The sequence below is a fragment of the Pseudoliparis swirei genome, chromosome 4 (genome assembly GCF_029220125.1).
Source record: "Pseudoliparis swirei isolate HS2019 ecotype Mariana Trench chromosome 4, NWPU_hadal_v1, whole genome shotgun sequence".
Taxonomy (NCBI): Eukaryota; Metazoa; Chordata; class Actinopteri; order Perciformes; family Liparidae; genus Pseudoliparis; species Pseudoliparis swirei.
In genome coordinates this window covers 11,288,151-11,315,653 of record NC_079391.1, presented here as the reverse complement: position 1 = coordinate 11,315,653, position 27,503 = coordinate 11,288,151, and the positions used below count along the sequence as shown (strand labels likewise).

Genomic DNA, 27,503 nt, shown 5'->3' with positions numbered 1-27,503 from the left:
TTTGTTTTGTTTTATTGGCAACTGAAAAAAGGGGTGGTCCGTCGTAAAATCTTGCACTAAGGAGCAATATCTATATATCTGGTTGTATTTGTAAAGTGCATTTACATATTAAATATTGCTGCCAAATTGATAATCATTTAATACTAAATACAATTAAATACAAACATTTTAACTTAATTTGTCTCATCGTAAAAAAACTGAAAATTCATTTTTTTCTACCTAGGGTCACTCTTACAACTTGTATTGCCTCTGATCATTTAATCAACTTATTTAAACAATCATTAAGGGTTTTGTGTCTTTAAACTCTTTGTTGATTCTGATTCATGATGTTCTATGACAGTTCTAAACAAAACAGCTGTTTCATCAAGTCAACATTCACTCAAACATGATTTTCAAAGAGGAGACCAGGGAAAAGACCCAATTAAGAGTTATCCAAGTTTATTAATATTTTTTTTTTTAAACTAATATAAATCCCACAGAATATAATCTTGGTGCCTTTTTAAGTCAATGAGTGCATGGATACCTGCTTTAAGTACTGCATTTCAACACTCCATTCAAAATATTATTTTTTGCTTTTTTAATATTCATCAGAGTGGAAATACATGGCCTCAGTCATATTCACTACTACTCTCCTTCCTTTTTCTCTCTTGTGCAAGTCTATGCGAGTAAGTTAATCAACAGTATTAGTGTTTTTCCTTCAGCAGCCAAAAAGGACGCTGCTGCTCAACTACAGAGAGACAAAAGGGAGGGTGGGTCAAATGTTTTGAAGTGCGAGGACAAGCAGTAAATATTTATCCCAATGTGAGCTGTGTACACACACACACACACCCCTTACACACACATGTAGACCTGAGATCATCTTACAGAAACCTAGTTCATTGTCACAGGCCCATCTGCAGGGAGGAATCCCAACAAAACCAAACGAAGAAGAAAAGATTCACAGCCGGTCCCAACAGTCGCTCAGTTTAGAAGTCAAGAGAGGGATGTGACATTCTGCTTCTTATTCTCAAAAATACAGATGACGGTGATAACGGTGTTTTGTTGTCAAATGAAGGTGCTGGAGGGAGGTGTAATCGTAGCAAAGCATGTGCATATTCTGGGAAGTGAGGTGAACATTGGAGTTTATTTCCACTCTAGAAATACTGGGTGTGCACTAATACAGCAGCTGATCTGTTAACATATTTCCCTAGTTAGGAATGTCTTGATTTACTTAAAAAACATCTTTCACTAACAATCCACATCTTCTAAACAAACTAATCAATACAATGATTGGTAAAATGAATCCTGCAATGTTGTTTTTTTACTGGAGGGTGACATTCTAGGAAAGCAAGGCATTAGGTTTACAGAAATGCATCTTTACCAGAGCAGCTATCCTTACCTGCGAGTTGTTAGGCTGTGATAGGCCAACGTTATATGTGCAAAGAAATGCATTGCAAGGAAACATGCAGAGAAAACAAAAACAAAAAATGACACTTGAGGAAACAATCAAAAGCTACATAAAAGCTTTATAAATACAATAAAATCTTAAACCCTTAATGGAAAATTCTAGCTGTTGTAGTAATATGGGATAGCTGGCACTCTAGGCTCAATGCTTTATTGTCAGGTGTTTTTTTAATTATTTTCTCAAAGTAGAGCTGCGCAGGTCATTCATGCCATCTTTGGTTGACTGCAGTACTTAAGAGAAAATTAATATGATCTCAAAATATTTCTTCAACAAAAGGGGTGGTTAGAAAAACAGCATCAACTCTCAGCAGACAGCTGCGCCTCAATGTCCACTCTGCAGATGGGGCACTTCTTATTGGTGAGGAGCCACTGATCCACACACAGCTGGTGGAAGAGGTGCATACATGGTAGGCGTCTGCAGGGGAGACAAGGCAAAAACAACAATGACGTATCTTTGCCATAGAGCTCCATTGTTGTCCAGAAACTGTTAAAAATAACATCATAATAATAATGTTTCTTTATCATGACGATGACGAGCTTTGTGGTTTATTTTGATCAATCCCACACACTCTCACAGAGAACTACATCCATGGATGACAGTAGTCCCCAATAAATACACTATTTGCTCATTTGTTACGAACCTAGAGAAAAGAAACAACAAATGATGCGTTTCTTTATTAGGCGCTAACAGACAGGGTCCGGTAAACCAAAAGTACAGAGAAACAGATTGGGGTTTTGGCCATTTTATGAGATTTGTAGTCAATAAAATATAAAACATCCCCAACCGTATACTTTTAAAAATGTCTTGGGAGATCCTCAAATATCTGAGTTCTTTATATAAAACTTATGTTTATTCGTCAGAAACTGCTGCCCTCGGATCTTTCTTCATTCAGTCTTTTCACTTTTAAAAAGTAGAAATGATAAACACACAAAAAACTAACTAAAAAAACATGTTCGGAAAACATTTATACTTTTTCCTTTTCGCTAGAATGAATTAACACATCTACAATAAAAACACCTATAAATGTGTGATTTACCTAAATGAACATTCAAGAATAAAAGACATTAAGGTAAAGTTGCCAAATATATACTCAATCATTGAAATGCTTTAAGTGACGACTGAATAATTAATTTAATAATGAAAGAAGATAAAAACGTGACACTCGTCTCTTTTACACCAACAGAGGGCAGAAAACCACGTTGTAAAAAGAACCGGAGTGTTCCAAGAGGCAGCTCCATGTGGCCGTAATATTAAGACACTTTTTTGTTGATTACAATACCTTTGGGTCTAAAATAATAAATATCTCCAGAGACGGTGGCAGAATGGAGCTACTACAGCTGCCGTCCCACATGTCACGCCCCTCAAAGCGTGATTGAACACACTGAGAACTGAGCAGCGACGGGCAGCGAGCCGCCAGCCATTTACCTGACGTCCTCCCCCTCCTCCAGTATTGACAGACAGATGGTGCATTTTTCTTCTGTGTCTTCATCGACCCCCTCGTCTTCGTCTTGCTTAAGAAGCAGCTTTCTCTGTTTGGGAGAAACATTTGGAAAACATGACTTTTGATATAAAGCATTGATCGGTGAAGCTGCCTCAGCAGACACAGAGCATATGGTTAATAATCCTATTCATGCACTCTCTGTTTTACACATTACAGGACTGTCTCAGAAAATTAGAATATTGTGATAAAGTTCTTTATTTTCTGTAATGCAATTAAAAAAACAAAAATGTCATGCATTCTGGATTCATTACAAATCAACTGAAATATTGCAAGCCTTTTATTCATTTAATATTGCTGATTATGGCTTACAGCTTAAGAAAACTCTAAAATCCTATCTCATAAAATTTTAATATTTCCTCAGACCAAGTAAAAAAAAAGATTTATAACAGCTGAGTGTTTGTCAAGGCTCAGGAAACCCTTGCAGGTGTTTCGAGTTAATTAGACAATTCAAGTGATTTGTTTAATACCCTACTAGTATACTTTTTCATGATATTCTAATATTTAGAGATAGGATATTTGAGTTTTCTTAAGCTGTAAGCCATAATCAGCAATAAATCAGAATAAAAGGCTTGCAATATTTCAGTTGATTTGTAATGAATCCAGAATGCATGACATTTTTGTTTTTTTAATTGCATTACAGAAAATAAAGAACTTCATCACAATATTCTAATTTTCTGAGACAGTCCTGTACTCAATTTAAACACTGTGCTAACATCACATGTACATATTACGTTTCAATAGAAATATAGTGTCTATACAAATGTAACTGTTTAGAACAAAACCTATTTTTTTATAAATAATAGTTAATAGTTATTATTTAAAAAAAAGAAAATACAAATTCCTCTGTGGACAGAGAGAATGGTCATTTTTCCATGAAAACAAACACTTTCTATCGGTGCTTAACATATACAAAATTATCCAAATTAAAGTTATTCTAGAGCCGAATTCCCTGGCCCCCAAGATACTAAAACTAACATCTACCACACATGTGAGCAGAGACATGTTTACAAATTGATTTCTTCATTATTTCTCACCGATTCTGGGGTTGCGAGCATATTTTTCCCAATAGATGCCCACGCTTCAGGGGTTAACTCTTGGTCAATGTCTCTCTCCAACGCCTTCTGTATTGGGTGGCAGGGTGTCAGATTGCTTGTTTAGATACATTTGATAACCGCGACGTAAACTTTTCCTCGACAATATCTTCACAGCTGCAATCTAAAAAAAACACACTACAGTATTTTACTTAAACATCAAGATGTTTGCAATGAGCACAACAGACCCCCGTGCACTCTGTGCCAGAATGAACTGGAACCGACGAGCAAGACTAGAGACGGTATCTGCAAAGATCCGATGCACAACAAACACGTAGCGACACGCCGTGTCATTAGGCCTCCTCACCTTCTTGTACTTGTGTGGGTAAGTGCACCTCTCTATGGTTCCCTGAGAGGCTCCTCGGTTCACGGTCCCCAATCGTTCCTCTAAATGCAGCAGGTCCTGATGGATGCAGCAGAAACAAACCTCCGTGAGAATGATGGATACATGCACGCTTTGGCTCCAAGTCGTTTTAAGAAGAAAAGCACACCTGTGCAGATTGGTTTCTTCATTGGTGCCTTTTCTGACTAAAGGTGGTCTTTTCATTCAATATTCAGATTTAGTGGTTGAACCCTGTGACTCAGAGTTAAACCCGTTTATAATATGTTCAGTTCATTCGACGTGGGTATCTGCTCTGCCAGTTGAGTCTCTAGACATTAACTTCCCCCAGTGATGAAGACTTGACAAAAACTAGTAGGTGGACCTTGAGTTAGAGATTTTGTCAAGAAATTAAACATTTTCTTTGTATGCACTTCCACTAGATCATTATATATCCTGCTTTCCCTGTGACAGCTGAGGACAGTTTATTTTTAATCCAAATAATCAAATGTGTTCTCTTATTACTGTTATAATATTGATCAGTCAGGCGGTGCTGAGTCGAGCAATTCTAAAGTTAATATGTCTGATGGCAGTGATGGATGAAATGGGAGTACATTGCATTTCAATTGCCTGAGTTGTGTTGGGAGTGATTAAAACACATTCAAAAGAATAAATGAATAAGAGCAGTGCTCACCTCATAGGTTCTTCCGAAGCCAGCAGTCATCCGAGATGAGATGTACCGAATGTGCGGGTAGGTCACTTCAGATATGCCAGTGTGCTGCGAGGGACAAAAGAAAAACGTGCACAGCACATTTTCTCAGAATAATCAGTCGCTCTCATAAATGAATGCAATACATTCTTCTGAATCAAAGGGCTCATTTTTCATGTCAGAATCTCACAGAATTTGTTTTTATTCACTCTCAAACTTCTAGTGAGGGTTCAACATCATGCGTGTGACTCGTGGCCGCAGAGCTACGCCGTAGGATTGTATCCGAGTAACTGTCCTCGTCTCAGAGAATAAACCTGCATTTACAAGAGTTCACTTCACCACATTGTTACATCATCATCTTCTGAGTTGCTATGGTGAACTTATTAGTTAAGAGTTTCTTATTTAAACATCCAGCAGTTAATACTCTCCTTTTAACTCTTCTGAGGGAAATACTGTATACATGACTCTGCTGCTGCTAAATGTTCCACAGCATGGGGTCTGTCTGCTGTTTGTGTACGTTGACGCCACGAGAACGTGAGACTGAACCAAAGCAGAAAAGCTAAACCATGAGCTGAAACTCACTAGAAAGCTCGATAAAGCTGAGGCGAGCTGCAGATTTGAAGACCAACTATTTGTAGGTTCATTATTATGAACTTCTCCCTTTTTCACTGCTATTTGATACATTTCACAATATAAATATATATCACAGCTGCAAGTTAAACTACCTTGTGTAAGATGTACAGGCAGTTCTCGAAGTGTATTTAAGTTTTAACATAATTTTTTGCTTTTAAAATATATTAAAGGGGCCTATGAAGTTGTTCACATGGCAAATATGCAATGATGAAGGTCATAGATGTCGACAAATTAGACCAACTAGTGAAATTGCATCGCTATTGCTTCCCTATTTCTACGCCCTAATTTGGAGCATGCAAGCTGTGATGAACTGTGGACCAACAGCGACCTGACTCCATGAGCACTTGCATCGATGCTGCAGAGAAGAACTGATTGTGGAAGACAACCAACGTTGGTATATCTGAGCTCGACCAAGTAAAAAAAGCAATAACGTCATGAAACAGTCTCCTTCATTTGAGCAGGATCTGTCTCGGGGCTTGTGGATTTTTTGAGTGTGCACTTGAAATGCCTGATGAGCTACTATTAATTGCTACTGCATTATTCATGTGGTTAAGCAAACCATCCTTGAAATAACTGATGTTATAAATAAGGGGCCAACACCATTAATCTAAGCCAGACTTTATATAACAAGTGATTCTTTCTCATTTATGCTAATGATTGCATTTGTGCTGAGGGTTAGTCTCACCATGAAGGGGATGGGGAAGTGGTGCAGTCTGGGGGGAGGGTGGTAGTGGGGCAGGTGGGAGTGCAGGTGCCCTGAAGGGTACGGGGCCACGGTCACTCCGGCCTCGATGCCGAGCTCCCTGTTGACAAACACACGTGTCATCATGACGTCAAAACTTTCTCTCGTCATTCTAAAACGTAAAACCAATAAACCGCCGAGTCACGTTCAAAACGTGTAACATTTGATGGGCTGGCATTAAACTAAAATGAGCCATCTGCCAAACCTCGTTGCCCAATACTGACCATGCGGTTCTCTGCTCCGGCTGCCGAGGGTGGGAGGACATGGTTTGTGGCACGTGGATGTGGTGCCCGTGGCCGTAGTTGGGGTGCATCCTGTGGGGGTGCGGCGGCGGACGCTCGTGTGCTCGTCTGCGGGGACAGCAAAGTACAGGCGTTCGCGTATGGAGTTCCATCTTTTACCAGATTTATGAATACCAGTTGAGAGACCAACAGCTGGGTTATGGCGGTGCTCACGTTGGGTGCTGCATCATCCTGCGCCTCTGGACCTCCATCCTCTGCAGTATCTCGTGCTGATGGAGTCTCTGCACCGAGGCCCCCAGCGTCGGCATATGGTGCGGCAGGGTCTGGTGGTCCGTAGACAGGTGCTGGGCCAGTGGGGCACTTGAACTGGAGAGGTGGTGGGTGGAAAGAGGCGGCGGGGGAGCAGGGGGAACGGCGTGGCCTGACGGGTGGGTTGGCAGTGGCGGGTGAAAGGTGACAGTGTGGGGAATAACGTATTCGCCTTGTGAAGGGGGCTGAGGGGTAAGTTGGGGGTTCCCATGAGAGTGAGGACAGGCGGAGGAGGGCTGATGATGCAGTGAGCGTGCTAGAGAGCCATCTGGGTTTGAGGACAGGGAAAAGGGAAAGAAAGAACAAGAAAAGAGAGGATAAGATTATCTATATTCTATATGTTTGCTATTCTAAACAAATCCCATAGAAAGACCAAACCCAACATGTGTGAGACTCTCCGTCAATACTCTGACTTTTACAGCCCGCCTGTGGCACTCAGCCTCGAGGCCACTCATTCTTACCGAGGGCACGAATGTATACTTTCCTTTTTTTTTAAAAATGCTTTATTCACAGCAGAAGGAAGGTTCATGTGGCGTGGACTCGAAATACAATGTGATCGAGAAACATGTCAGCTTGTCCAAACAATGTGGCTCATTGATGTGTTTTGTATAACTGTTGGATCCCCAGCTCCCTCTTTTTGTCTTTGGTTGTGTGTGATGTGTTTTTCTTGCACAACAATGGTGCACACAGGACTAAGCTGCACCAGGCTAGACAAATACTTGCTAAAAGGATCCATTAATTTGTGGGCGTTTTGTGGGATTTGTTAGAATGAATGTAGAAGATCAACCGGCAGCAAGCTCACCATTGAAGGGAATTACAAAACCACATAGTTCTACTTTTGTACTTTATGCCAGCAGACTCATCGTGTTAAAGATGGCGCCTTTGAAGCATTTGAGGCTGTTGTTGTTGACACAAACCTTCTCTGTTCTCTGGCAAAGACAGAAGTTCACGACTGTGAGTCATCCTCTTTATACATATTAATTAGTTCTATTGTTGTAGCTCTTCTTGGTGCAGACTTCCTCGCTACTTGTCCAAGCAGCAGTACAAGGAGAGGAGAGCATGAGGTGAGCGTGAGCAGCATCCAACTCTCTCACTACTTCCCCACCGGAGAACCTCGTCACACAGCTTCACTCTCCACACTGAGCTGTTGTGTGGAGGATGATCCATTCACTACTTCTGCGCGGTGCAGTTCCCACAGCACATGGCACATTAACCACCAGGCTTTCTTGATTACTATTAGCATTAGAAGCACAGCTGTCTTTACATTTTTGGAAGCACTATGGCACTGGCACTGCAAATAAGGGAATTCTCTAAATGCAGTCGCCCTCTTGATGGTCCAACTGAAATTACATTTTATGTCTGCGACATCATATATTCTCTGTCTTATTACTTTTTGATGTCTTCTCCTCTGGGGATAAAATCAGAAAGTATATGTTTGTTCCTATGTATGTATGTATTTATAAATATATCTATATATAAACACATATATATATATATAGACACATATATAAATAAATATATATATATATGTATACACATATAGATATATCTATGTATACACATATAGATATATCTATGTATACACATATAGATATATATATATGTATACACATATATATATGTATACACATATATATATATGTATACACATATATATATATATATACACATATATATATATACACACATACACATATATATATACATATATACACATAGATACACATATACAATCGAAAATCAGACTATCAGATTTAGTCATCCTTTTTGTGGTAAAAAATAATGTATGTACACACACACACATATATATGTATTATATGTATATTTATATATGTGTGTATATATACACACACACATATATATTTATATATGTGTGTATATATACACACACGTATATATATATATATATATGTAAAATGAAACATTAAACAATGAAAACAGTGGTGAATGTCTGGTTTTTTGTAGCGCTTACGCCAATATACTCACAGGAGGGGTGCATGTAATGTCTGCAGGGTTGGGGTTGTGTCTGTGGCTGAGCCACCATGGAGGAGCTAAACGAGTCCACCACAGCTGGCTGGCTGGGCCCAGGGGTGCCCTGGGAAACGTAAGTAGGAGGCCGTGAGGTGGAGCCCGGGCAGCAAGGGTCAAAGGCCGAGGTGCTGCCATGGAAACTAGCCCCGTTGTTTCCACCGCTCCGAACACTGCTGTTGCTCAGGTCCACTGGCAGTGTTTGCTGTGGAAGAAAGGTGGAACAGAAGTTATAGGAAGAGGAGGGATGGACTTATCCCATGGAATACTGAATGAGTCCCGCACAAGTCACACAATTCTAGTCATATACATTCCATGTACGATGAAATGGTATTTATTTTTGGTTGTATTTTTACTCTCCAAGTAAAAACATATATATATACATATATACACACACATAAATATATACATATTTATATATATAAATATTTATATAGACACATGTATATATATATTTATATACACATTTATATATATATATATACACATTTTTACATATATATACATACACACATTTATATATATATATACACACACACTTATATATATATACACATATTTATATACACACACATGTGCACATATGTATATATATATATATAGGAGGAACCTTTGTATGTTCTGTTTACCTCAGTCTCCTGCTTAATGCTCTACTTAATGCTATTTCAAGACTTTGTGCGCATTTTTATTTGACAAAGATAGCAAAGTTTTAAATATTGGCAAGACCATTTTAGACACTTTAATACTTAAAATGTGATCTTCTCACCTCAATCAAACAGTATTCATACTTTTAGTGAGACACATGGAATTTGTTCAATTACTACTTGTCAGATACATTTTATGTTGTGCTTTGTACACTTCTTGATCTTCTTTTTAATATTTGCTTCAAAAGCAAAATATATTTTTTGAGGGCTGAGACAACGAGACTGAGCTGCAGACCGATTTTTAGGTTATGTTTCAGCAACACCCTGAGGAATATTCTCTTTATCAGGAAGATCCTGTTCACGCTCCCCGTTACACAATGTTAGCCGTTTAGAGGCAGCTCCAGTATGTTGTCACTCAATGCAGCGTGGGCACACCTGGTCGTGGTAGTGGGCCGTGTTGCTGCTACTACTGCTGTTGCTGCTGCTGCTGACTCCAGCACAGGATGCGGGCAGAGCGCTGGGTCGCTCCACGGGGCAGCTGGGCTCTTGAAAAGGCAGGGTGCCCGGGGGCTGTGGAGCTGGGTGATGGACGTGGTGGATGAAGTGGTGAGCGTTGCTGTGGCTGTGGCCGTGCTGAGAGCCGCCGGTCTGCTGAGAGGACGACACCTGCAGGCAACTTGAATGGGAGTGGCTGAGGGACAGGTGGCCGGGGGAGGGCCCTCCACACGGGGAGTGCTGCTGGCAGCACGACGGGAGCCTGGGCATAGCCGTGCCTGCGTTCTCTCCTGCCGTACCTGACAAACCTGGTCTGCCGTCATCTGATGAGAGTAAGATAAATGATTGTTAAAATGCCGATGGTGACATGTGATGCGACTTTGCTGTAGAAACATTTCAGCAATATCAACAGCTGAAAGGAAGTCATGTTGGACCCCAGCTGCCTCAGAGCAAAATAGTTTAAATGAAATGGTCTCCAGCAACTAGTTTCAACATGCCAGGTCCAGTCTTACCCTCTGTGGCTGTGCGAGCGGAGCCGCTCGGCCTCTGTGTGTGCATACTTTCAGGTATTGAGCCTGGGCAGCTAGTGGAAGGGCCTGGGGCATCATGGAGCTCTGAGGTAGAGGCATGATGGGAAGATGATGAAGAGGATGACCTGATTGTTTGAGGGTGAATGCTGCCAGAGGTTGTTGGCACAACGGAGAGATCTGTGGAGAAAGTAAAAGGCAGGTGACGATTTAGAAAAGGAGAATAATGTGCATTAACTCTACTTCAGGTATTACTTCCCCAGAGTCGATGCATTTAAAAAGGAGTCATGACACGACTCCTCGACGTAAAAGTTTGCATTCATTTTTCACTGCTCTCTGTATTTGATGTTGTTTTCCAAATCCTTCGACTATTAATGTAATATATTTATATATTTAACCTAAGTTTTCAATTTTGTATTCAACCAATTGGTGTTTGTAGATTAAAAAGGCATGATTTTCCCAATTCATGTGACAACCTCAAATCCAACTCGACACTTAGTCTGGAATAATTAACCGAGCTGTAACATGTGTGTACTCGTAGAGAAGAGCAGGAGAACCGCAGGCCTCATCAGCATACCAGTGTTTGCACTACATTTGCTTTTCATATTCACAAATTAACTTCCCCTCTTTCTCCTGCGAAATGCAAAAACTCTAATATGCACAGCTCTACCATTCACTATCTGTCATGGTTGTGGGCTGATAAAGAGAGTCACACAAATGTACAAAGTCCTCTATAGGAATTAAAGTAAAAGGGGTTAAAGTCGAACAACAAACTGTTAATTCTTATCGCTGAATGATTAAGTGATGGACATTAGAGTTATCATGATCAAAAAACTAGTTATTTAGTTGTTTTTTTACTATATTTTAGGATTTCTCCATGACTGGTACGTATTTAGATAGAGATCAATAAATACATTATTTAACCCCCGGGTGAAATGCTCATGCCACAGCAGCAGGAAGCGAATGGAGCTACACTGAAAATATGTAAATAATTCAATATCAAAAACACAAGCACTATGATAAGAGTAAAATATAATAAAGTATGCCCATTAAACTTGTGCATGCGTATCATGTGTAAAATGGTTGTTATGAGTTCTATCTACAAAGTACAGATGGATTGCAGTGTCACAGAGTGTGTATTTGGGAGTTCAGTCCACTGATATCCATATTGCGACATACAAAGAAACTTTATGACATTAAAGTTGTGAAGATGCTTTATTTCCCCTTATACCTGTATGGATTCAAAGCTAATATCACAGATCACATGAGAATAGAGTCCAAGACCTTCACATATTTGCAGCAGAAGACACAGCTAAATATAAAAAGGCATCACTGCTGCCGGATGACTTGAAACATGAGACCTGAGCTGAAACTCTGTGCAGTTATCATTTAACAGACAGTTAAAAGGTATGTGGATGAAGACTTTTTCACAATTTTAGTTCTTACCGTCTTCATCGACAGTGAGATCTACCACCTCCCCAGCATTCTGACGCAGTGGTTGGATGACGGTGGAGAGTCGGTGACGTCCACGTGGCTCTTGGAGACGATTCTGGGAGCAGCTATTAGCCCAAATCCTGCCAATACCCGCCACTGAGCGAGACCTGTGGACATACAGACATCGAACAAACGATTACATCCAACTGCAGTAGAGGAACCAGGAATAGTCTCACAGCTCAGTGGAGAATCTTCCAGACTCTCACACTCATTTCCAGGACAGCGGGTTGTTTAACAAGAGCCTGCTGGTGCAAAGGTAGGCAAAGAAGGAACAGGGGAAAATTCTGACCAAAGCATTTGGCTCTGGTCTTAATACCTAGTGAGTACATTAGTTATGACCACACACGGTTTTGAAATGTTATCAATTAGGAAATGTACCTTTTGTGAAGGAAATAAAATAGCTACGAATCCGTCTTCACCTTTCTACATGGCAGACATCTTGACATGGAGGGAAGAGCATTGCTGCAACTACTTATATTAACGGCTCGAATGTAATGGGACTGTTGGGATAATTCGTGGGTCCTAGCTCTAGCACACATACATGGAATTACTAACACTCATGTTATAAATTTAAATAACTTCATTTGTTTTGCAAAGCTTTTCACTCTGAATGCAAAGTGTCATAATCACAGCTGATGCAGTTTATGTAATTTGGGGCGCTAGCATGGTGATCAATCCGCACATGATTACTTGTACAGCCCTTGCTATCATCATGGCTCAAAGAACACAACACAAAAACCTGAACCTGAAATGGATAACCAAGCTTAGCTCACATTTCTTAATTATGTATGTACATGAAGCTGCTTCATCTTCTCAACAGATTATCATGGAACAAAAACTGTGTTTTTGGTCAGCCTGTGGCCCACACTGATCTTTCTGCATCAAGTTGTGGCACCCAAGTTGACTTGAAAGTATTAGCATGTTGAGATAGCTTCTTCTCTCTGGACCGCCATCATGAAGCTCTGCCTCTACAACCCGACCATACAAATATCAGCATTATTTCGACCCGCCTTCCTTTTCCCTAGACCTCGCTGGAACGCTCTGTTCCTCTCTCGCCCCAGCGCTTGGGCCCTTCCTTTATTTGTCCTTTTAATTTTCTCTCTCAAAGGCTTCTATCACTCTCCCCCTTGCTCTGAGACTGGAGTGAGAGCCCAGGGAATAGCCACATCCCCCCCGCCGCCCTCCGGTGCTGTAAAGCCAGGTGATCAGAGGGAGGAGGGATGAGCCTGAGGGGCAAGGGACTATTTGCGAGTGCCGTAAAGCCGGTTACCATGGAGCTCTGTGGCTTGGGGAGTTCACTGTTGTTCCCTGAGAGAGTAAAACAAATGTACAGGAGGAGAGGGAAAATGCTGTCCATCGAGTGCCAACAGCACTGCCTTGTTAACCAGTCGTCATTGTAGCTACAGGCGAAACCATAGACTCGCTCAGTGACTCTTAATCAAGCCACAGAAACTTAGCAAATGTTTCGGTATTTCAAAATGATTCTTATTGCCCGTGTTTGCAAGGGTTTCCTGGGCGCCACAAACATACAGGTCAGGAGAATTGAAAAACTTTAAACTGGCTCTTGGTGTCAATAAACGTCGTGTTACGTGTCTCTTGGTCTTGGTGTTTCTCTGGCCTTCCCCCGATGGACACAGGCTACATATCGCCCGCCAAGCACAAACAAAGACTACATGGATGGGAAGTATGCACTGGATAAAGTTTGCAATTAAACATTTTAATGAAAATGAATTAGCAAAACAGACAGATGATTTTCCATTTCAAAACTTAAATAACTGTAATTATGGAACAAACATGTTCGATGTCTTGTTGCTCAAAATACACGAGTTCAAAATGATACCGTATAAAAGGTGTAAATCATGCATTAATAGTATGTAATGTTATGGATTGATTAACTTATTGATCTATTCCTCTTTATACTGAACGAATTTGGCTTTGATCACATTTCTCTGAACAGGAAATGCCTTTCTCACTGCTGTTTGTGATATGGGGGGGGGGGGGGTCCCATCAGATCATACTGTCTGCTTCCAATTCAATTTCCTGTGAGACATGCCGCACAATGCAAGTGGAATAGAGTAGGAGGAAGATTATTAACGTTCATATTTCTCAAATCGCTTAAGCAAACTTGTGCCTACACATGCAAACACACACACACACACAAAACACACCGCGAGGAGGGTGGTATGCAGAGAGGGGCACATGGTGAATGTGTTGGTGTTTAATTGGCCAGGCTCCTCAGCTCTGGGTTGATTCCAGGGAGCAGGAAGAGCCACTAGGGAGGGGCTCCTAATTAAGTAGACCTGGGATTATTTTGTAAATATCTGTTTACCACCATGATCTCCTGAGGCTAGGGGGGGTGTAGCCAGGAGGAAAACAATACATTGTAAACATGAACACTATGGGAATGGGTGGCTTGGCAAAGCAGAGGCTGTGCCAAGCCAAGGTGATGTGAGCCACACACCCCGGGGATCAGGAGGGCTGAGCACTGCAGTAATACAGAGTTAAAAGGAATGAGATCATAGAAGGCGGGAATAACATAGTGTACTCGTGATCAACTATTTAGGAATTAAACATTGCAGTGATATTAAGTTTGTCTTCACAATTGGAGATAGGAGGGCTTTACTTCCTAACCAATAAAGAACTGGCTGATAAAATGAATACTGATGTTTATTTATTATTTATAGAAAAAACTATTGTAATTACAGAGTTGCCTTGCAAAACCTTTACATTTCGCTTGAGCCCATCCTAAACGCAAGAAAAATATACATACACAATAACTATAGCATACCATCCAGCGATCTTTCAACTGCCATTTTTAAACTGTCTCACACATTTACTTTTAATCAGGAGCACATTACAATATAATAAACATGGCTGAACCTTTTGTAATGAGGGAAACATTTTGAAAATATATATTCAGAATAATGTATAAATAAAGAAGAGACTATACGTATCATAAAGGTCAAAAAAAAAAGTGTTACATTTGGAAAAGTAGACCTGAGGCTGTGAATTGAAATCTCTTTAATCTCCAGTTGGGATATGTTTGGGGATCAGTCATTCAATGAAAGTGACTTTAATTACAGTTTGTCTGCAGCCATCTCATATACAAGCACATCTCTTTTCTTATAGATGGAAAGGATGTACTCTGGAATTAGGATGGCAGTATGTAGTGTAGACACAGAAAGTCCAACAGCATTCAAAAAGTGTTCTAAGCTGATATGCAGAATAAGGACAGGGGCTGATCACGGTTGTTTTTTATATCCATACCCGCTACATAATCCTTGTTAATTGTGACCCACTGCCAAACATGGCGCACAGAGCACTGTTAAAACACTTGATTGTTCTCATAATGGACTGCTTTGCAAGTGAGCACACTGTGGAGCGACAGACAAATAACCAGCAGCCAGCAGTTCAAATTAAGCTGAGAGGAGCAGGTTTGAGTTAAAAATAGTTGTTTTTCCTACATTTTTTGTATAATTGTGTTACATGTCCGTAACGTGCTGCAGTGGGCAGAAAACTGTATTTGAACATTCTGTACCATCTGGGGATTAAGAGAGGAGACAGTCTGAATCCTGTCCACCACAAGTTACAGAGCGACGCTCCTCTGTCCACAAACATGAGAAAACCACTTGACACCAAAGGAAATAAGAGAATTTTCTTTATCAATGTCAGTTTGCTTGACGCTACGAGTGCAATTACGCAGCCATTTTAAGTAGGACTACGTACAGTCACTAATGGAGTCTAATACAACCATCCTGCAATAACTCCTACCTCCAGAAAACTTCAAATGTTATACTTTTGTTGGACAACTGTAGTTAGTTGTGTATTGTAGGACCAACAAGTTAAACTTCTCGGAAAAAGTTAACAGAAAAAATTATTATAATATATTCTCATGGAGTTCTGTAAATATCATATTTTACATGGTATTTCCACATAGATTAAATTAAATAAATTGCATCAGGGGGAAGCAATCCATCAAACAATCCCAAACAACAAAATGAATTGAGTTATTCTCAAAATACTATAAAAAAAAGCCGTAGCCATGACACAAAATGTGTGTATTTGTGAACGTGTGCACATGTATTGTTCCTATATTAACATAAACTGCTCACAAACACACATTCACAAATCGGACCACTGGCAGTGTCAACAAAGCTTTTATTGCTCATTCTGTTGGCCTTTGGTTCCCGCCCTCCTGCTTGCTGCTGCCCATCCCCCCTTCAGGGAAGCTCATCCTTGCATACTCTGGGGAGCAAAGACATCTTTGACAGCCAGGAAAACAGGAAGATTATACAAGCCATAGCATTCCAAGCGTGGCGCAATCACTGCTGGCCAGAGAACTATTTCAAATAGTACCAATACGTTAGTATAAAGGAGGGTGGAAAGAAAGACATTGTGTTGGAAAAGATTTTAAAGGGATAGAGATAACACAGAGGGAGAGGTTTGTGAATTGAGCTGTGTAATCACCTACATTAGGAATTAGGGCAGTATTGAGACAGGAAGTCATATTTTGAGAATTACGAAATAAGTGAGGTTGAGGAAAATGGGGTGGGCTGCAGAGAATGGCAGTGGGAGCTATCTACTGTACAGCTCTCACAATAAATATCTAGCAGTTCTCTTGGAAACAGAGGTCCATGTTTCAATTATTACATCCTCCACTTATTCATCCTATATATATATATATAGTATTAAAGCCTTATTGATACCTTATTTACGTCCTCTAAGAAAGACCATACAAGCTTGGTCGGTCTATATGATGACATGGTAACCATGATATGGAATAGGTTACACAGCATGTTCTGGTCTACAATGTGTTTCAAGTTACTCACTGGGAGTGATTGATGAGCTTTGGCTCCGGACTCATCTCGTGGTCGGAGATATTCCAGTAAGCAAGTAGCTTGTCAGACAGTCTCCCCTTCAAGCTCTCATATCGTAGAATTAATTATGCACGACTCAGTCATTACCGGTGAAGAACCTCATACCACTGTGTGCGTCTAATTATAATCATAGTTGAGATCTTTTGACAATGTATCTAATTTCTATTATAATACGGGTAGATGGAATCAAGCATTCCGATTGGTTGAGAGTGAGTCAAGGGGTGTACTTTATTGAGCCATAATATCCTGCACAAACTCAAAATAACAATAACGGTAGTTTTTTGCGCGACCGTTTTCAAGCTTGACAGTTCCCAAACATGTTTTGTGTGAACTTTGATATTTTGGGGGATTGACTTTTGATGAGTGGTTAGCCGAAGAGGACACTTCAGCTGGACGTCATGCTACCATAGATAAAAAAAGAAAGTGAGACCTATGAAATGTTCAGTATCAGTTATTTGACCCCAAAAATAAATATATATACACTACCGTTCAAAAGTTTGGGGTCATCCAGACAATTTCGTGTCTTCCATGAAAACTCACTTTTATTTATCAAATGAATTGAAAATTGAATAGAAAATATAGTCAAGACATTGACAAGGTTAGAAATAATGATTAATATTTGAAGTATTAATTTTGTTCTTCAAACTTCAAGCTCAAAGGAAGGCCAGTTGTAGAGCTTATATCACCAGCATAACTGTTTTCAGCTGTGCTAACATAAATGCACAAGGGTTTTCTAATCAGATATTAGTCTTCTAAGGCGATTAGTAAACACAATGTACCATTAGAACACTGGAGTGATCGTTGATGGAAATGGGCCTCTATACACCTCTGGAGATATTTCATTAGAAACCAGACGTTTCCACCTAGAATAGTCATTTACCACATTAACAATGTATAGTGTGTATTTTTGATTAATGTTATCTTTATTGAAAAAACAGTGCTTTTCTTTGAAAAATAAAGACATTTCTAAGTGACCCCAAACTTTTGAACGGTAGTGTACATATATATCAAATTTGTTTCACTTCCTATGGCGCTTAACAAGCAATAAACTAATAATAGTAACACGTTGTTTTAATATTAAAGTGGTAGCGAACTAAAGGATCCTTCAACCTGCTCAAAGTGAAATGTTTGCCCCGACCACTGGCTAATTATGAACCTTTAGGGCCTGGGTACACAGCGTGATGTGGCTACGTTGCTAGAAACAACAAGGCATGCAACCTACTTTCTCTGAGCAATGCAAGCTATGGAATTCATGAGCAAAGCACTAGAGTACACTGCAACCCGCCCACTCAGCTCCTTCACCCTGAGAACCATAAGCTCCTTTCACACATGCATTGCAACCCTGAACTTATCTCGACGTTACCCAGTGGAGCTGCGTGTGAGAATGCAAATGTCCACATTGGTTGGACCACATATTAAAACTACTTCCCACTGCCAGCTCCCTAGATCACAGTCAGTGTAATGTCGGATCGAGCCCACGTGTGAATAGAGCTGGTTACTGTCTGGAGAATTCACGGTGAACGAGTGGGCGTGTTCATGACGTTTCCATGCAACTGCCGCGAAACCGGAACAATACAAACATCCAAGGGTGATGAAGAGGGGTCATTTAAATGAAGACGCCAACGGAAATGTGTAAACAGAGAGACAAAATCGTCAGAGAACGACAAAAGACTTTACTACGACAAATTATCCGGTGTATTTGCATCAGTGACCGTGTTTACATGCATTCGAATAACTGGCTTAGTCGGACTGAAATCGAATTATCCGTTTCATGTAAACACCTTTGTTCGACTATGTGCGGTCCGACTACGATCCGATTAACACCCCTGGATAACTCGATCCGATCCGGTTGATAATTCGACTATCGCGGCATGTAACGGTGAATTGGATTAGGAACTGAACTTTGCGTCTTTGCGCATGCTTGAGATCCCGCCGCCCTCCTCCCCCCTCCCTCCCATGTCGTGACCCGGAAGTCGAAAGAGACGATAAGTTGTCACTGCCGGGAGCCTGGCCGGCAGAAAACAAACAAACAACGCCAATAGCGCCATTTGCATTCGCTGTACTCCTATTAACATCATGCAAGAATAGTAGAGGGATGTAGCTTCGCCTTGCTCTCTGTTCGCCATCTTTCTCGAAATGTTGATGTTGTTGGTAGTGGTGAAGAGGTCAAGCGGAAATGGCTGTATCACCACGAGTTGTAATGAAAACAGCGCCGCCTATCGTATCGGATATGACATGCTTTCGGCCAATGATTCGAATTACTCACTGCCATGTATATTGGGATAACAGCAGATGACCCAAAAGATAGCATAGTCCGACTAAAGCAAGATTCTAATTATACCATCATGTAAACGCACTGAGTATTTCCAGTAGGTGAGAATGCATCTGGCACGGACAACCTCCTCCTCCTGTTGTTTGCTATGTGTGTTAAAGGGCAACTCCGGACACGATTCTCCGAATTCATAGCCCTTGCCATGAATGGAAGCTCATTTGTTTCAATGCATGCTGTAAATGTTGAAGGGCCTACCTGAAACATTCTCCCACTGTGACAATCTCCACCTCACTGTCTGTGGAGGTGACGTTGATCTCCTCGCTTGCAGGTACAACAGGCGCTGGAGCTGGAGTTGCCTCAATCACCACAACATCCTCATCCAGGGCACCTGAGCACACAAGCTGAATTTAGTATACAACAGACATACAACATACAATATGACAAACGGCAAAAAAAGCATACAACTCCAATTAAATGAACGGAAAATACTAACTTGATCCAAAACTGAATTTGACCACTCTTCATTGGATTATGACACTTTACTTCTATTAATCTGCGATGTTCTTACATCAAAAATGGTTTTAAATAAACCAACAAACAGCAAATAAGAACATTTAAGTCTGTGCATGATGCTGTTGTCTACTTTCATACAGCACAGACATGTACACATCTATTTTAAATTCATGATCTTTCTTTTTTTCACGGCTAACTCTCAAACCAAGGGTGTTGTGTAAATGGCCAGATTGCATTTCTCCATTTTCATCATCATGATAACAATAGTTTCATCATTCTGACAGCAGTATCATCAGGCTCAACAGTTTAACAGGAGGAATGTAGGTCATCTGTGCTCAACTCTATCTGCACTGAGATTGGCCTTTTATTCTTTCCCGCTCCCAAATCTGCGCTGTGATTGGTTCACTGTGCACTAGCTCTCACTTTATCTCTGCCTGGGCGAAAAACCATGAGAGCCCCTTCAGGCGTGTTCACTCAAGAGCCGATGGTTGCGATAGGACATCAGAAAGAAGACAGTTGACAATAATGACATTTGTTTGAATGTTCTCGTTTGAAATGAGTAAAAATTTTCATAAAATGAGCACTCGGTGAAATCGCATAGATCTTGACACAAATATTGACCATAAAGGCCAGATTCGAACACCAACATGTCGTCATATTACCTACTTTGTTCCACATTGTTTGCGGATGAGTTTTTTCAAAGGATAATTCCAATTTTATGATTTACACAGCGATATGCTACAATTACTACAACTATTCTTTCAAGCAATCGTCACATTTTACATTTCATTTAGCTGACGCTTTTATTCAAAGCGACTTACAATCCTGTTCGATTCATGCACCGTAGACGCAGCCACAGGGAGCAATGCAGGGTTAAGTGTCTTGCTCAAGGACACATCGACTAGGGCCGGGGATTGAACCTCAAACCCACTGATTGAAAGATGGACCTGCTACCCACTGACCCATAGTCGCCCATTTAGTCGCCACATTTAATGAGAGATACGTGGTATCTATATTTGCATCCATCAAATTGACCCCATGCACTTCATCCGTGTCGATATTTCATCTGCAGAGGTCGTGCATCTGTTCACCGCATCACACACAAGGAGCCGAGTTCAAAGGCGCTGCTCACGTTAAAGTCACGGCAAACTAACCAAATGCATCATCATCCTCCTCCTCAGCCTCTGTAATGGAGCTGCTGCTAAGCCCATTGGTGGTAAATGGGGGCATTGACTTACCAAATAGATGTCGTGTTGTGTTATTGTTCATAACAGAACACACAGCATAATCTAAAGGTTATATTTAGGGTTGAAGCCCAGACATAGATCTTAATATATATACACGCACAGACACTCATGCACACACATGGTTAACAAAGTAACTACATGATATGCTGCAAAAGAGTATACAGTGTTTGTGTGCTCATCAGTCTTGCCATAATTCCCCAGTGTGATTTCTATTCCAATTGTCTCCTGAGAACTGCTGCTTAGCACCCTCTGCAAGACTTGCAGCCTGGCCCTCTGGTGAAGCCTTCATGAGGTTAACACAGACAACAACACCGTACTTACATTAAGCAGAGAATTGTAAGCAATGTGTGCAGATGAAAAAGACCTACTCCTACGAGACTAGAGAACAAAAATATCAAATGTCCATGGAACAACTGTCTGAAGTCCAGCTATCGGTTTCGGTACCAGGACAAGTAATGTGCTCGAGACTGAACAATATATACACAGCTTGTTATTGGAATTGGCGCTACCAATATTTTACTGTGACAAATCATGAGATGTGTATAGTATGATGAAACTGCTCCAGCACACACCTGCTGCAACCGGGAACTTCTAGAAGACAGGTTTCATCACTTGCCTTCACTCTCCCCGGCTGTAAACAAATGCCATGTTTTCCCTGCGAGACCTGCTGTTTCTATGCAAAGGCTGTCACCAAACAGCGCCTGAGTTTCTCCCACTTGCCTCCCACCAACAACTAACTTTCCATTCTCCCATAGGGCCACAGCAGCAGCAGCGCCGAGGCTCAATGGCTACGTGAGGAAAACAATGAACCAGGGTAAAGGTGGGGCTGTTAAAAAGATATACCAACTTCTGTTTGTCCGTCTGTTCTACTTTGCTGAGATTGAGAGCATAGAGCTATGGTTTGGATTTAGGAGCTTTCTAAATTCATTGCTCCAACAGGTAACAGAGGGCTGCAGTTTCCATTACAGACTGCCAGGTGTGGGGCCATGAAAAGCAAAGGGGAGGAACTACTCCTTTATCAGCTGTGCCCGAGCCGTTACAAAGACATGCAGACTAAAGTTGTATGCGTGCTCCGACATTCCTCATGTTTATGGGAAACTCAATCAAAAGCTATAATACAATTTCTTACTTTCAAAAAAAGAAAGAATTATATACATAGACTTGGGACGCACTACAGCAGCAATATGTTGCCATGAGAAAGGCCAGCTCTATTTGTAGGCATGTTTTCACGAAAGGAAACAAGGTGACTTCCCTTTCTCTGGTTCAGAGGCAGAATTAAATTACCTGGCACAGATTGAGAACCTGTAGACTCTTGATTACACTTCAGTAAACACACATTAATGGAGCGAGCTTACCATTATCACACTTCTGCATTAGCAAATTCATTTCTGATTGTTCAGTGAAGGGAACTGGAAGTCTATGGTTTACAAGTTTGATGAATGACAATACATGTGTATTATGGTTTTAAACACACCAACAACCATTTTTGTAATGAAAAAGTCCAGCTGCTCTTGCCAGTTGCACAACCCATGTCGACCTCTTCTCCGGCACAAGCCATTTCCGTTTTTCTGTTCTGCTCTTCAGTGCATATGAATTCACATTGCAGCAATGTACTTCAATTACAATGTTAATTCATGCTGAATTGTGATTTTTTTCCCCTGCAACTTTCTATGTTACCATTCTGCCTGTTGATATTACACCCATGCTACCTAATATAGACAGTTAAAAAAAAGGCCCTGATATGTTTAAACCATGTAAAGTTTATTTTATTTACCGTCTATCAATAAACTTGATGTATAAATAAATGTAACTGACGGCAACAACAAGACCGACACATAACTGCATAGTCTGGCCTAGTATAGGCCACGGCGTTACGGTGATCACGCTGCAAACACACTCAATTCTGTGAAACATATGACACACGTATGGATGTGAATGAATGTTGGTGGTGGTCGGAGGGGCCGTAGGCGCAGATTGGCTGCCACGCTTCCGTCAGTCTGCCCCAGGGCAGCTGTGGCTACTGATGTAGCTTACCACCACCGGTATGACTGTGTGTGTATGACTACTGGACTCTGAACTGTAAAGCGACTTCGAGTGTCTTGAGAAGCGCTATATAAAATAAATGATTATTATTATTATTATTATTATTCAGCCTATGTAACCATACCTCCTGCCGTAAAACAAGAAGAGTTGGATAGAGTACAGAGATTAAAATGCAACGCAAACAAACAAATGTACGAGACGTGTTGTTACCTGTGGCTACAGTAGCACTGTTGGGCTGGCTGCTGGTGCTGCTGACATCTACATACAGCTCATCTTCTGCTTCAGTAGAAGAGGGGGAGGAAGAGTCACTACTCAGCTCCTCGCTAGAACTACTGGTGCTATGGAGTAGAGCATACTTCCTACGTGCAATCACTTCACGTTTCTTCCTCTGCAGCAGTAGTCGCTCCTTTTGCTTCTGAGTCCGCTGACCCCCTCCAGGAGTCGTTTTCACAAAGCGCTTCCTATGTAAGGGCCGCCGGCTGCTCAGACAGGGCCGCTTCAGCAGCACTGGCTCAGCTTCAGACCGCACCCACTTATGAGAGCGATTCCCCCGAGTTCGACCCAGAACAGGGTGCAGGCCGACTCCAGCGGCTCCTCCTGTTGTCAGGGCAGAAGCCTTGTGTTGGCCCCCCGTTGCTCCAGCTTCCCCCCCCTCCTCCTCTGAGCTGAGAGTGTCCGAGTCCCCAAATCGCAGGCTCGAGGAAGGGGAGGAAGCGCAGTCACTAAAAGAGGAGTCGTGATTATGTTCATCCTCACTTGGGTGCTGTAAAAGTTCTACCCTGGGACGCTGAGGGGCCAGTGAACTCTCACTGATGTGGCCCTCCTTCAGCGAGCAGTCAGATGGCCCTGCCTGTTGGCCTTTTCTTTTCCTGCGACCAGGGAGGGTCCGTTCCGGGTCTCTGTGTGTTTCTGTGTCCCTCAGTGGCCGATGCCTAGACTCACACAGGGTCTCAAATTCGCTGCCTGCCTTTCCAATCACCTCCATGTTGTTTGGGAAGCTCTTGGCTGCCTCCATGGGCTCTGGGTTCACCAGGGGCTCCTTCAGATGCTCCTGTCTGCTGGTGGCCTCTGACTGCACCTCACTCTTCATGATGGCAGGTCCGTCCTCAAAGGGCAAACAGCGAGTGCACTCGCATCAGTCCCTAAGCGTCCATCCGCTGCATCTCACAAAACCTGAAAAATAAGGAAGAAAAGGAATAGATTACGAGAGCACAAGTCGCTGTGTTACACGACTGCCAAAGAGCGGATCATCGTGTTAGTGACATAATTAACACCGTAGAAGCATAAAGGAGAGGCATGATCAGTCGTGTCCCGATACAGATTATATGACAATTGTAGTTCTCGTTTCGCCGTCTTCACTGAATTGTTTAACTTCCGCACTTTAGAGTTTGATTTACAACATATCATATCCACAGCACACAAATCTGAACACACACATTAATGAGCCCATGACAGTACTCCGTGGTGTTCAATCCAGGGCAAAACATCTTTCATTAACAGTTTGTTCGTACAAAGTGCGAGTGTGACCCAAAGTTGCTGATTAAAGATGTAGTAAGGCTGAGTCAATACCGAAGAGTTTGCCTTATTGTTGATTCCACACAAACAATCAAATCAGACAGAACGGAAAATGTGATCTCAAGAGGCAATATCCACCAGCTCATGTTTATGTCTTATGTCTCATGACTTTGGGACATTTCTGTTTTTATTTGTGTGTACGCTAACAAATAACTCCCAGGAGAAAGAGACTGTTGAGCCTCATGTGGCAGTGGAGACATTTTCACCGCAGTGCAAGGTCTCCCAGAGCAACGCCAAATTCCAGCATTGCTGACTTGTAGGCTACTTCGTAAACACAGCAACAACTTTGTGTTTCTGGTAAGACGCCATGTGTATTTTCATATGACACATGGCTTACTACATCCTGTCAGTCAAAAGTCAGCTGTCAATAAACCTGAAGGTTCCTTTTAATGCTGCTCTTAAGAAAACGGTGATAGTTTATGAATATATATTCTTTGTCAGTTTCAGATACATTGATGTAAAGTAGACTCTAGTAGGATGACTCTTTTGCAATATATCACATACCCTATTGCCCTTAAATGGCCGATCAATGCCAGTGTTTAAATGGAGTAAAATGGGAACGTTTGGTTTTTACCTGAAGTGTACACGGTTCCCAATTCAAAGCACCAAGGATTTGTAATAGTTCAGGTTTTATAAAGCTAATACTAATACAGCTTTGATTTGATAGAACACCAGAGCAGCATAATAATGTGTATTTTCAAGCAAACGCACACAAACAATAAATATAAATCAAAATAATCCAAAGCAGAATATATTTAATTATATTGACTCTACATGGAATACTCAAATAGGGATATCTCTATTGCAGATGTGTGCTATTAATCACAAAGAATGTTGCATATCTGCAGTGAAGTCCACTGATCAACTGTGTTTTAATAATATTAGGGACAGTGTGAAGACAATTGCAGGAGTATGCATTATTTGCACATGGTGATATCGCCCACAGCATCAAGCCAGTGCCACTTCCTGATATCAGAAAACAAATTCATGGAGCTACTACTTCAGCAATTGATTTGGGGAAATGTTTTACTGAATCCATCTATGTGACTATATGAACAAGTAATGCAACACAACTCAAGGAAATAAATACAGTGCATTGCTAGTCTCCTCCACTACACTATTCACAACATTGAGATTTGGAGGGCCTGTCAACCTCCCTATGTAATTGTATCTTCATCTCAATCAAACTTGGTATAAGTGTGAAAAACATGACACAAATGTAAGCGTCCAACCACTGCATTGAGCCATTTAAAGACATTTGATTGCACTGTAGGACAGTTGATAGCAAAGTCAAGACTCTTATGGACTTTTTAAAAGGACACGGTAACAAAGACTTATCTAGTGTCTCCATCTCTGTCAAAGTCTCAGTAAAAAATGTAACACAACTACAATCCTGGTTGTGTTTTGCTGCAGAGTATGTGTACTGCATTGGGTTGGACAGGTGTCCATTGGGTTGGACAGGTGTCCATTGGGTTGGACAGGTGTCCATTGGGTTGGACAGGTGTCCAAGGTGTTCATGATGTACCTGTGTGGTGCAATGAATTAGATATTCTGTTATAGACAGAAATGTAGCAAGGAATGCTTTCACATTATTCATTCACAACTCATTTCCTAATAATAATAATAATGTCACTGGTCCTGAAAGCTGCACCACCTGTGAAATATGACTGATGAGGTGGATGATTCTCCACAACGCTATTTCTGCTTTTATAGACAACTCACTCATAAGTGAGAGTCCTTCAGATGCCACAGAGAAGGCTGCGCAATGACATGCATGAATTCATGGGCCTCAGAGGACAGCACTGGAGGGAGAGAAAAAATCCCCCTGCACCAAGGCTGAATAACGCACAGTTATAATAAAGCAGCACATTTAACAACAAATAAAAGATACTACTGACAGCATTAGGTTAACCAATCGCAGAACATGTATGGAGCACCAGAAATGGCAAGAGTAAACCCATTGAAAATGTACGACTGACACAGGAATGCTGAGCTACTGCTGAGGCTACTCATTGCTTTCTGACTGTGAAACGACCAACAACCACTCCGACTAGGCAAGCACAAACAGAGCTCCACAGATGCATTTAGCTCGACAGTATGAAGCCTGAAACGGAGGCTAAGCATAGTTTCTTCAACGATAAGGTCGGCTGCTGTCTGTCTGTCTGCCACCGACGCTGCTGGAGTGAGTGGGGCCAGGCTTACTCGTGTTAATGGAGAAGCACTAAAACACGAATATCCAATGTTAGTAACTTGTGTTTATATTATCACGACGACGAATCAAGAGAAAGCAAAGTGGACAGCTAGCCACCTAGCCTGACACATAGTTAATCCAGACAGAAGACAACAAAGACAGCACGTACCTGGGTCTATGTCCTTTTTCACACTGTGTCACCGTCCTTTTTGTAACACGGGGTGTTAAATCCTGTGGGAAATAATGACAACCATTGAAAACGAGCATTTTTCGAATTGTTACTCCTAACTACAACGAGGCAGGCCTACAAAGAAATCGCGATCCGAGGACGTTAGTGGCTGGGATTGTGAAACTGACAACACAGTCCCGAGCTGAGCCGAGAGGCAAAATCGAAGGCAATAGGCCCTGGATGGCTACGAGCTAAGCTAACGAAAAGGCTCGTTCACTTCCCTCAACAAATATCCGATTAAACTCAGCCGTTTTGACTCGCAAATGAACCTAGTGGGGTCTTAAAAGATCGTCCGGTCTCTTGCTTGTGTTTCTGTTTGACAATATAGAAATGTCTCACTATTAGCCCTCGACGAAGTTGCCATTCCTGCCTCTCGAT

General features: G+C 41.4%; 1 protein-coding gene across 2 annotated transcripts; it reads right to left on the bottom strand.

The window, feature by feature from the left end:
* Nucleotides 1-421: 421 nt before the first annotated feature.
* On the bottom strand, nt 422-27,503 carry rnf111 (ring finger protein 111). Of its 2 annotated transcripts, XM_056412007.1 has the most exons (16): nt 27,465-27,503; nt 27,066-27,127; nt 23,341-24,303; nt 19,583-19,715; nt 12,131-12,285; nt 10,670-10,864; nt 10,098-10,480; nt 8,977-9,223; nt 6,895-7,258; nt 6,664-6,789; nt 6,383-6,500; nt 5,050-5,133; nt 4,344-4,439; nt 3,980-4,066; nt 2,870-2,973; nt 422-1,858 (listed from the first exon to the last, which is right to left on the bottom strand). In XM_056412007.1, the coding sequence occupies exons 3-16, from the start codon at nt 24,218-24,220 to the stop codon at nt 1,741-1,743; spliced, it is 3,090 nt and encodes a 1,029-aa protein (XP_056267982.1). In that variant the 5' UTR covers nt 24,221-24,303; nt 27,066-27,127; nt 27,465-27,503; the 3' UTR covers nt 422-1,740. The 2 variants fall into 2 exon arrangements, with proteins under 2 accessions (XP_056267982.1, XP_056267983.1); XM_056412008.1 differs by having other exon boundaries at nt 27,066-27,486.